At 38.3% G+C, this 12,745-nt stretch overlaps 1 protein-coding gene across 2 annotated transcripts in view; it reads left to right on the top strand.

Moving 5' to 3' along the window:
* LOC108140932 overlaps positions 1 to 11,492 on the top strand; it is a 53,591-nt gene extending 42,099 nt beyond the window's left edge. For both annotated transcript variants that reach the window (XM_017263995.2, XM_017263997.2), the window contains one exon: positions 7,546 to 11,492. In XM_017263995.2, the coding sequence (XP_017119484.1) occupies positions 7,546 to 8,673 (1,128 nt within the window). In that variant the 3' untranslated portion in view covers positions 8,674 to 11,492. The remainder of the gene's footprint in view (positions 1 to 7,545) is intronic.
* The last annotated feature ends 1,253 nt before the right edge of the window (positions 11,493 to 12,745 follow it).

Here is a 12,745-nt window from a genome sequence, read left to right as displayed (position 1 = left end):
ACAGTCCTTGGTTATGCAGGCAATCATTGGGGCTGGCATAACGCATACGCAACGTGGTGCAGCCCAGGTGAAGGCTAACAAACTGTTGCATTTTGGTCTGACGCAGAAAAAATAATTGCATTCTAAGTGGCTGAATCTAGTGAGTGATTGTGAAAAGAGTGTAGACAATTTTATTTAAACTTATATTGATATTAAGAGAGAGATTTGAAAATATGAAACAAATTTTAACTGGAAACGCCATTCGATTGGGAATTTAATGACGAATTCACCGAGGTATGACATTCCATATTTGGGCCATCTATTCTCAGCGTTTTGGTAGAAAAACTGATTTTTAAAGTTTTTTTTGGGGTTTTGGAGACTTGTCAAAAAAACAAAATTGTAAAGAGTCCTTTTGTTGTAACTTGGCCAAAATAAGACGTAAAGCCATAAGAGTAACTGTTTTGTAAAGCTGGCGACCTATACTACCCATCGACATTCGGTTTAAATAAATAAATTTTGTTTTGGTTCAAAAACAGATTTTTAAAAATCAATTTTTTGAAGAAATTAATTTTATGACCAATTTTTGCATTTTTGATGAGGATGGGGGTCATAATTTTTTTAAAAATTTGAAAATATAATGATTATGGAACATATATATGTATGGTCGCTTTGATATGTATTTTAAGGACTTTGAATTTACCAATGTGTTTAAATATTTAGAGAATTTTTAAATGGTACTAATATTTAGAGAATATTTAGATGCAAAGATTTAGAAAATAATAATTAATTAATAAAATTAATAATACTATTAAATATATATTTCTCCCAGAGAAGTAAATAATAACTAAACTCTTATCTTAGCAGGCAGCATATATTTGCTGTCCCAAAATCATAAATTTACAAGAATATTCAGGCTTACCCAACAAAAATAGATCTCCTTCAACAAAGCTCAGTTGAAGAAATTAAGTACATGGTATGAAGGCTTAATTTACAAACCAGAGTTTGCTTATTAAGTCTGCAATTAGCTTTTGTTTTAAGGATTAGAGACCCCGGTGGGTACTTACCTGGCCGTGCTCATGATTCCACTACATTCGCATCGCATCGCATCGCATCGCAACGCAACGCAACGAAGAGAAAACTGAACTATATTCTATTCATCGCCGACTTTACTCCGGGGAAATTGTGCGAGTCACACACACACACACACTAGCTCACATAATCTGCATTGGCACTCCATCTATTCAAAGGTAGTGGTAGTTGGGATCAGGAAAAGGCAGAAGTTTTTCGTACCCATTACTCTAGGGTATTCACCCCACACATTGAGCGAGTTTTGTTTTTAAATTGAGGGAATGAAATTATAGAAGTTCTAATTGGCTTGCAGCGTTAAGGTTGCAAACTCAGAATATTAAAGGGAGATTCCCCTTCAGCACGAAAACAATATTTTACTTTTTTTCAAAGCATTTTTGTTTATTTCTAACTGTTTTTGGAAACTGTGGGGTAAAGGATATTAATTCTGTCCTTTTTCATTTTTTTAAATATTTTTTTTTGATTTTTGCTGTAGGTGGAACGGTGAGGTAAACTTTATTTGATATAGTTTTTTGTTTGTTTTTGAAAGTGCTAAAAATTACTTATTGTTAGTAAGCTAATAATCAGGTTATAATAATAATACTAGCAGAGGTGCCAGGCATGAAAATTAAGTTGGGACTTAATTTCTGGTTTCTCTTTTAACTTTTACTTTTTTAAAACTCACCAGTTAGGAAGACCATTCCATAAGCTAATATTTATCGAAGCAGGAATTGATTGAAACAACTCAAAGGCGGAATTTCTAAAGGGAGGAAACCTTTTTTCAAGCGCTTACTGGGCATCCTTTAGACGAGACCCTGGACCAAAAAGGTTCAGTGTGATTCTTGTTAAAACCGCTGGGACTTGATAGTGCACAGTTATGACAGCAAATCAAACACTCTCCAGGGGCAGAAGTGGAGCTGAACTGATTGCGAGCTACCCAGTAAACATAGCCAAAGCTATTGTCTTTGCTTCGATCCGCTGCGTTCCCTCCAAACGCATTCTTGATTTGGCCGACCAATTATGAAAGATAAATCTGCAATACGGCAGGTAGAATCAATTATAAGCCGGCAAGCAAAACATATGGTGTGAAGAACAATAGACGGCTTAAATGGAATTCGGACTGTATGACTATGGCTATCTCATTGTGCCACTATGAAGAGCAAGACGCTTTTCAAATTTAACCCATCCCATGGAAAGATTACGTACGCACCAGGTGGCTGCGGGTGAATGAAGGAGATTGCGGGTCGGAAAGGCGGACAGCAAGTCAGGTGGCGACAAATCGAAAGGATCCCTGTCCCTTGGGTCCGGAACTGGCAGTTGATTCCTTAAGCACACCCACTCACGCTCATATGCAAATGGCGCTTAGCCGAATGAAATTGTCAGGCTAAAGCACAATGGGACCAATCCGCACTTTTTCAGAATAAAAACCATTTATGAAAAGCCTTGAAAATAGGGTGCTTTTTTCCACAACTCTTAAGTTATCAGCTCAGTAAGATAGCTCTTACACCAAGTGTTGTTAAGCGAATAATAATTTGATCATTTATAAGAACAGTCCAGCTCATACTCATATAAGTAAGTAATTTTGCATGCCCAATAGTTTAAATTCATCTAAGAATAGTTAAGTTTCTATGACAATTTTTTATAAGATTTTTCAAAATGTTGCTATTTTGGCTTTATATTTACAATTAAAAAAAAAATACAAAATCCAAAATCGTTAAAAGGGAAGTTTGGAATAAATGCCACAAAAATGTTTTGATTTTGCCCATGGTTTAAGACAGGTGCCCTTTCCCCCGATGCAATCCCTGAAATGCTGTGACATCAGAAGGGTGGAGAGGGGGGGAGGGAGGGGTTGTCAAAGTGAAAGGCTGGCAAAAGACGCAGTTAAAGTGAAAATTGTGTTTATACACTTTATGGGCTTTATTCCACCTCACACCTTTGCCCAACTGACGGGCTTTGCAGCTCGGCAGCTTTTTATTGTGCCCCGAAGGCCTTTTCGCCCTTATATGTGCGCCGCACACAGCTCAACACACCTTCTTTGGAGGCGGTTCTTCATTTTTATTTCACCCGGTTCCTTTGGCATTCGTAGGGCCTACTCCGCCCCTTTTGAAAGCCATGCTGTATTTAACGAGAAATGGAGCACACAAAAGTGTGCTACAGTTTACATTGTGACGGGTTATGCCTAATCCGTCCCAAACCCCCCGCCCCCCCCCTCGTTTATCCATTTTGGCGTATCTACACGAGCACTTAGCAGGAACCAACATTACGTTTCGATCACAGTGTTCTCTCATTGTGGTTCAGTGTTGGAAAAGGTTATAGTATTTTTTACCTAGGTAATGTCAGGTAAATTAAGTGTTGGAAAAGGTTATAGTATTGTATGCCTAGGTTCCCAGCATTTTGGTATGTAAAAAAAAAACAAGGTAAAATTCATTATATCTCAAATATATAGAAATTTAATTGAAACAAGAACGGCAAGCTGAAGTCAATTAACCCCTGCAATTATTATAAAAATTAAATATTCCTTTTTGTTTCGGACCAAAGCTCACGAAATAAAACTGAAATGCCCAAGTCACATAATCATTTCAATAATTTAGAATAAGGACCATCACTTAAGATTATTATCTAGGTTAGTTTAATGATTTACTTGTTAGCCTAGGTAAATTACTCACAAATATCTTGAGTTGAGTTTTAACCAAATATAATGTTCATCATGCAATGGACTAACCTGGCGAATGAATTTCTGGCTGAGTGGCTTCGGTATCATGGCGAATCGGCATTTAATTACGTATACGAGACGGATATTACGCATACGAGATGGGGACAGACTGCGTCGCATCCAAACACAACAGAATCGAGCTTCGAGACTAATGCAAAATGCATGGCACAACTCAATTCTGAACAGAAGACAAACGGCTCGGTTCGAGGGGACCGGCTCAATTCAGACTCAGACTCAGACTCAGTTGAGGCATTGGAAAATGTTTTATGGTGCCGCCTGTCAAATGTTATTGTTTATTTTTATGGTACCCCCATTATTTTCCCAGCGCATTGTTCATTGATGAATAGACGACGTTGCCCATGGAACAGACAGAACAGGTTCCAATACAGTCAGCGGCAGAAACAAGTTATGACATGTGTGTGCACATCGAATCAACTTGTCTGTGAGCGTAAATAACGATCCGCAAAGGACGAATCGCAGGTGACTTTAATACCGGACTGAGGACAAGGACATCCGCATTTCTGAGTGCCTTAAATGACTTCAAAAGTTTTCTCTAAAATGCCGCTCTCTAACACTCAAAAATGACCATACCCTTGAGCTGTACGTTTGCTGTTTCACATAATATGTTACATATTACTTCGGCTGTCGAAATAAGTCTTTGTTGTGCATCTAAATTTGAAATAACACAAGTCTAATATCCCGTTAAGAAAACATTTACTTGTTTTAAATAAAATTCCCACCACATTTGCTTGACAAACACAAAATCTTAATTTGAGCTCTGTTTTCCTGATTTGTTTTAATATTATTCAAACTCTTATTTATTTAAAACTTTTAGGCAGTTTCTCTCCGTGGAGCTAAGCTTTCCGAAGGCTACAGAGAGAAAAAGTCAGAGAAAAGGTCAAGGCATTCAAAACGAAGCCAATCAAAGAGCCAACTGAAGCACATTACCATTTGGGATAATCGGCTGTTGCGTAAAAGAGGCGAATATTTGATTGATTGACTGCTGCCATTGCGTCTACATCGAAAAGAAATGTGGATCCTGTAGGGCTTTTAAAAATTAAAAATCAATCAAATTTAAAAAAATACATTTCTTTTTGAGTGTGTATTTTGATTTAGCACTGTCCAAGGTAAAATGTTTTTACTTGGAAACTAATGAACATCTGCTCTGCATAATTTAAATAGTCTGTGGCACTTCCTGTTTTGTCAAATTCGTGTTCAAAAATTGCTCGGAATTAATAATGTCAACTGGTTTTGTTGCCTTGCCTCAAAGGAAGTGGTGCTCGTGTCCTTTCTGGCCATTGGGTCCCCCCTTGGGTCCCATTGGCTCCTTGTTCATTTGTGACAAGTTTCTGCCAGCTTTTATGCTTTTATGCAATCGCATAATTCGATTCGATTTGATGGCCCTTCCCAGGCACCTCCACTCCACTTCACTTCACTCCCCTCCACTGCCATTTTCACATTTCTTGTGGGCAAAACCTCTCGGCCCTCCTGCCCATTTATTTTATTTCATCGTGCACTTTGCGCCTTATTAAATATGTACATTTCTGTGTGTGTGCGATGATTCTGAATGCCGAGATTGCTTTGTACTTTTTGTTTTTCTTTTCTTAGCAACCACCAAGTAACCACCCCACGAATGTAGCAAGTTACCTTCGGTGCTTTGGTGCTTGGGTGCCTGGGTCCTTGGGTCCTTGGTTCGGGTAACTTGGACATCTGCTCTCCGATTTCCAGCAATAAGTTCGCCAAAAAGTCCTTTGGCCCCCCAGCCAATTGAAAGTGCCGCAGTCGTCGCACAAAGGAAATAGCCGACTTGGATGATCGAGGACTCGCGAGTGCCGTTTAAATTCTATATGGAATTTAAAACTGCGAATCAAATGAGCCGATGGATGATTTTGAGTGCTCATTTTGATGGCTGGATGCGGGAAAAATGGGTGAATTTCATGAGTTCTTGGACACGTTAAATCAAAATGGACCCCAATCGAGTTGATTTCACCAACCGAATCGAGAAACCGTAACCAATTAATATTCATTCATTATTCGAACCTAAACAAAAGCGGAAAATACAAATTACGATGAAATGATTCATGAGTTATCGAATACGAATTAAATCAAAATACCTCCTATAAATATATACAGTCGAGTTCGAGCTGCCATTAACAATTAATATTCATTCACTATTTATCCACAAGCAAAGGGGAAAATATAAATTGTGATGGATGCGGCAGAATTAATGAGTTTTTGGAGTTCTTGAATAGGTAAAATCAAAACCAGCACCTGTAAAAAGTACGACGAATTTAATAAATCGATTCGAAATATCGAAAACAATTAGTAATAAAACATTATTTCGATGGACGAGAATTGGAAGAATTTCATGAGTTTTTGAATATCTAATTTTGATTTACCATTTATCCAAGCTGATATTGAAAGGAATTTCAATTAATTTAAATATCGATTAGGTATTGTAGTTATTCAATATTAATTCATTACATATTTACGAAAAAATAGGGGAAATATAAACTAAATAAGTTACATTTTTAGAAAAATTTTCCTATTAAGGTGAATTTAGTTGTTTATATAGGTATTGTCACATTTATAACTACTTAATGTTTAACTAAAGCTAACAACAATTAACAATTCGAAAAACTTCCATAATTCTTCTAAATTAACATGTTTTGTTCGCTTGGTTTTTATCATTGCGGCTTCTTTAAATGGTGACATTTGTTTTTTGGTCGCATATGCGTACCAAAAAACAAAATGAGGGCTAAATTGCACAAAACAAACAGAGAAAGCTGGAAATCGGATATATATTAGCTAATATTGACGCTGATGAGATGCCAATAAGTGGAGCCAGGCCTGGGTTTAATTTATTATTTTTCCTATTTACCGATTTTTTTTTTCGTTTTTTTGCCACTTCAGCATGGCCATTCCTAGACGACCACTTGAATGGGCTGTAATTGAGTGCATTATCCTAGATTGGCTGGGCGGTTGGGCCAAAGACATTTTGGCCGCAGCCGTCGCTTTAGCTTGTCCAAAAACAAACAAGGCCCAAGACGATAAAATATGCGTTTTATATGGGTGACTCTTAAATACTCTTTTCGTAAATAGTTATTTTTTCTCAAATCTCCAATATTCAGGGAAATGTTTCCAAAGGCTTTTACTTGCCAAATATTTTATTTTAACCGATTTGCTTATTGGCTAACATTAATTTCACTGTGGCAAAAAAGCAGTTATTAACATTTTTATTACATATGTACATATTTTAAACAAATTGTTGAACGGTGATGCACTATAAGTACAAACTAAAACTAATTTCGTTGCAAATATGTTAAAATTGTAGTTTTTAACGAATAGCGGTTGAAAAACAAATTTGATTATATATTTTATTATGACTATTACGTAGAACCAGAAAGGGTTTATGCAAAATGAGGCAATGTTTTTGATATACTACTTAACAAATAATAATAACTTAATTAATACATCTCTTTAAATAAAAAAAGGAACGTAATATTTCTTAGAACTATTTCAAGATAATTTAGAGAAATCGGAGTTAAGCAAAGTTAAAAGGAATGTCTCAGGGAAGAGTGTTCCTCCCTTTGGAAGTGGAACCACTCTGGACCACTCTGCCACTCCATTTTCCCTTTGGATCTGCCATTTGATTGCCATTGCCAGCACCTACGCCTTCTCACATAACCCACACCCCCTAACACCCTATTCTCCCGGCGATTTCCCCCTGCATCATGATTTCTGATTTTGTATTCTTTTTTGTATTTTTTCCGGGACTACGCCCGCAGGTGTGCGCCATCCAGCACGTGGACGTGTGCATGTTCAACAACGGCAAGTTCAAGAACGTGGTGGCCGACTCGGACAACTTGATGCCGGCCACGGACCGCACGGTGGCCGCCGGAGCCTCGCTGAACACCACGGTGGTGCTGCGTCCGCAGCGCGGTCCCACCAAGAACTGGATCGCCTTGGAGGACACCTTGCAGCGCAGTACGGAGCCGGAGGAGATTACCGGCGCCATTGCCGCCTCGGCCATCCGATCGCCGCACTTCGTCATGCAGAATGCCCAGCTGCTGGGCCAAGGCGGCCATCAACTGGGCAGTCCCGCCCAGATCACGCCCCATCCGCACCTGTGGCAGCCGGGATCGGGTGCGGGAGTGGGAGCGGGATCAGGCTCCTGCTCGTGCTCGGCATCGGGATTGGGAGGCCAGGGATCAGGATTGGGAGGCCAGGGATCGGGATCGGTATTGGGAGGCCAGGGGCAGTGCGGCGTCAATGGCCACAACAATGCCACCGGCGAGGAGCGCAACGTGTTCGCCATCTACGTGTCCTACTACGTCAAGGTGAAGCTTACCCTCAGCGGCATGGGCGGCGAGCTGTCCTTGAAGCTGCCCTTCGTCCTAGTCCATGTGGACGAAACCCAGCGACCGGGATTCGCCTCGGCCACGCTGGGCGAGCTGCGGCTGGAAATGGAGCGTCTGGCCCTCCAGGATGCACCGGTGGGCAAGCGGACTGGACGGCGAGTGGCGCGAGAGATCGGAGATGGACCATCCACCAGTGCCGCTGCTGCTGCCGCTGCCGCCGCTGCTGCTGCTGCTGCTGCTGACTCCCAGTCCGCCGGAGGGCAACAGTCGTCCAACCAGCTGGACATGATCGAGAGCCTGGACGACGAGTTCAACATCCGGGTGCCGGTGCCGAGGAATGGCTCCCACAAGCGGCGGTTGCAGCGCAGCGAGACTTTGGCCCGTGACCTCGAGGAGCAGGAGGAGCAGCTGCCCCTTCGGGAGCAGGAGGAGCACATTGTCCAGATCCATCTGGAGCAAGTATCGCCCGACCGGGATGAAGTGCCGCAGCAGGGGGCGGATAGCCACGCCCCGGGAGCCGAGACCGGGGCAGTGCCCAAGCCGTCGAGTGTGTGATTCTGATTGTGGTCCCAGATGTTTGCCAAACGCAAGCGAAAGCCATAGTAGAAGTTGCTTAAACATAAAAAAGAGAGCCATTGGGTTTCAGGTTCAATTGCTAACTTATTTTATACAAAGCCACACACTGGCAAAACACTGGTAAAAAAAACCTAGTAGGTGCAAGTATTTCATACTCGGCTTAAAAATATTAAAATTGAAAATTTTCATTTTATTTTAATATTTCATTAAACTCTTTTCGAAAAAGATTTTAATATTTGAAAGTTTTCTTTTAATTGAACCCATACTAAAATTACATGTAACACATTTTATATCTACTTTTTTGCATATTAAACCAAATATTTAATATTAAATCATGCAATTTTATATGCATTGTATTTAATATTCTGATTTTATATTTCATTTAACCAAGAAAGTTATTTTTACCTTTTAATTTGTTTACCAGTTTATAACTTAAGATATGTTTGTTTTATGAGTAATTTTGGTAATTTTTTATATAATTAAGTTTTTTGGCTGCTATGGCATGCTAATCAATAAATATTTTTGTTGTCTGTTTGTAACAAAATTAGTTTTAATTTAACAAAATTAATTACCATTTTTAAGAGGCTATTCAATTGAATATAATATTAAAAATTTCAAAATTAAAAAAATTATCACATGAATTTATTCTGATTAAAAATGACTTGAAAACCCATAAATTTTAATTCAAAAAGTGTTTCCACTTCAACATAATTGAATTGATAGACTTGTTGTGTATTATTAAATTTATTACTAATTTAAAGAAGCTGAAAAACTAACTAATTGAATAACTCGAAACGGATTTCCCAAAAGGGGTAAAACAAACGGTTTTCAGCTAGAGTTACTATTTACATTTCTGGCTCAACAAAGGTAAATAGAAGATTCACATTATATTCAAAAATTTCAATCCCAATGAGCTGTCAGAAATGCAGGTAGAAGCAAACCCCATTGTAAATGTAACCAAAAACCATTCAGTTTAGGTTTCAGAAGGCGAACGTGAGCAGTTAGAAGATAGAAGTTTGGAGAGAGATTATACTTACCAGTTGAAGGTTTCCAGAAGTGGAGGGCAGCCCGAAAGCATATGTTGCAAAATCATTCGAGAATTAGTGGGCAGAGGTATTCCCTAGGAATTAGACAATGAATTGAGGTGAAATTTTTGCAGTTCGATTTAAGTCGAAGTGGACGAGAGCGGCAAGTGGAAGTGAAACGTTAAGGCAGCGATAGACTAAGTTAGCAATGCTAAGATTTATCATTTGATATTAGCCATGCAATGCGTTGAAATTGATGATATTTTGAGTGGATTCTCGGGATGTTCCAGCTTGAATGGGTAAGACATAAATGAAGTCGCTTGGTCCCATGGAAAATCCAATGGAGAAGAAATCAACCAGAGAAACACAGTCACCTAAATATGTACCTAGATCGTAAGTGAGTGGGGTTCAAATGAAATCCGTATAAATGTACAACTGCACATCAATGCCAACAATTGAAAAGCCCTTTTAAATCGCACAGATGTCACCACTAGGGTTTTTCGAAACTGTATTACCTAATTAATCACACACATTTGCATATATTTACCGAATATTAAATGTTTGATGTGAAATACATTACAACAAACTATTAGGGCGTAAATCTCGTTGCGGTTTCAAGCTCACGAAAAGTTTTACAAAATTGAAATCTAAAACCAACCAAACAAAGAACCCAGACACCCACTCAAAGTTCAGAAGAACCCCAACACATATCTGTGAGTTATTTGGCTTTTGTTGCCAACGTCAATGGATTATTGTTGCTAAATGTTGAATCAAATAAACCTATGGTCAAATTAGGTAAATTAGGCAGAACGAAAATGCGAGCATCGGTTAATAGTTAAAGATCCACAAGGGATCAACGCTATGGCTATAGTTTTTTAAATCTTATTGAGCCACCACAAGGTGGGCACTTGTATCATCTAAAGCTGATGATGATACCCAAAGAGTTTTGAAAGAATCGTGGAAATATTCTAGTCTTGAGATGTAATATGCATACTTAAAACCACCAAGAAAAGTAAATCTATGATATCGAAGGTTTTTAATGTTAGCTGTACGAAAATCCCTATGAATTTGTTTATTACAAAACAAAACAAAAAATGAGAATGCAAATGCAACGGCTAATGCTAATGAAAACTGAAAACAAGTATTAATATATTTATGTGTATATGTGTCTAGAGTTAATGTGCAACATTGAACACACTGAATAAAGATGAATTTATGAATGTAATCGCTATGCTCGGCTTATGCCATCTGTGTGCAGATCAATATGCTGATTGATATATAGACATTCGAATATGCATACAGACATGTGGATTATATGATATATTATATATTTCGATGTATGTTGCTTTGACAAGCCAAGCTACTATTTGAATTTCGATAACACAACACTAACGCAAAGGCGCAAAAAAATAAACTTAAATGTGATGCATTTCTATGAATACACTAAAGAAAATAAATAACCCCATATACAATCATATAATATATGTATACACTGTATCGATGGCTATTTAATTGTAAGACTTAATCCGATCCGATCCGATCCGATCCGATCTGATCCGATCTCCATTCGCATTCTATTTACTTTAAGAGCTGGTCTCGAATCGCAGACAGGATAGCGAAAGCATTTCTGTTTCCCCTCCCTTACTTTCCCTTCCTATGCTTTCTATTTTGTTGTCCTTTCTGTCCCCAGACCTCCAGATAGCAAAGCCAATTGATTGATGATGAATCTTGGTGTCGGTGGCGATTTCTGGGGGCAGACAGACCGCACTTGAACCCCCGAGAATATAATGAAATAAATGTTAAACATAAAATATCACAAAATCTCGCTTGTTTTCACACCCAGCATGGCTGTGTGGTATTTTTTGAGGGGCTTGTCGATTAAGGACGGCGGTTGGCAGATGGACTCCCCAGCAGGAGTTCCAAATTATTTGGCTGGCCGAGCCAACCAGCCATTAAGCGCACTAGTTGGCTAACATGGCTTGGCCTTCTGGCAATCAGCATGGAGCTGTCCCAGCGCCTTTCCACGTCTTTCCCAGCTGGAAAGACATCAGAAGCCCATCAGTTAGCCAGATTCCTTTGCATCTGGCCATGTTAACTAACATGGAACGAAGCTGTTAGCTCGAAGAGCTTTTCGGAGTAATAAGTTTGGTTAAGCTTTTTTTGTTGGCAAGGAGTTACAGAACCAAAGCTTAAGAACTTTTTTCAAACTTTGGTAGTGATAATTGGTAAGGTAAATCACAAAATCTAAGCTTTAGAAAGCAACTGCTCTATTATACAGCTTTTTAAATAAATGTACAAAAATAATTAGTTTATCATTAATGGCTCGTCATTTTGTTGTATTTATCCAACTTTATTTAAAAGCTAAGCAAATCGTTGTATATGAACTTCGGTTTGCAGAAGTTTGCTTCCTTTCTTGTTTTAAATTATATATATTTTTTTTTCGTTATATATTTAGCACAAGCGATTATAATTTAAATACAAATAAGAAGGAACGACTATGAGACACTTGTTACTCTGTTAACCAATTTCAAAACAAATATTCGCGCTTCGCACCCTAAAGTCGAAAGCTCCATCTGTTGTGGAAAACATACATAAGGACATATTTGATATACGATATTCCCTATTATTTAGTTCTCTATATGGCTTAAAATTCTGAAGAAATATTAGATTTAAATTTAGAGATTTAGTCGTTAAGGGAATCCTCAAAATATATAATTTTTAATTAAATCGTTTTTAATGCGTGCAAAAAAACAAAGAGGTTAGTCGTATGGAAGCTATATTATGTAGGCGTTCGATCCGTTAAAAAGATGAGATGATAACTATAAATATTTGAAATGAATCCAAAGCCTGTAAGACCAATAAATAACTTGTTAAACACCAAACGCTTTGTTTTCATAAAGTTTTAATTAATTTTTATTTGATTTTTAATAATAAATATATTTATCTGGTTTACGTTTTGTGTTTTCGTATTGCTTTATCTCTCTCTATATTTTTCGCATGGTTTTGTTTTCCCACTTTAGTACATC

Source organism: Drosophila elegans, unplaced genomic scaffold, assembly GCF_018152505.1.
Source record: "Drosophila elegans isolate 14027-0461.03 unplaced genomic scaffold, ASM1815250v1 contig_149, whole genome shotgun sequence".
NCBI classification, from domain to species: domain Eukaryota; kingdom Metazoa; phylum Arthropoda; class Insecta; order Diptera; family Drosophilidae; genus Drosophila; species Drosophila elegans.
The sequence above is the reverse complement of the archived record's forward strand: the minus strand, read 5'-3'. Positions and strand labels throughout refer to the sequence as shown.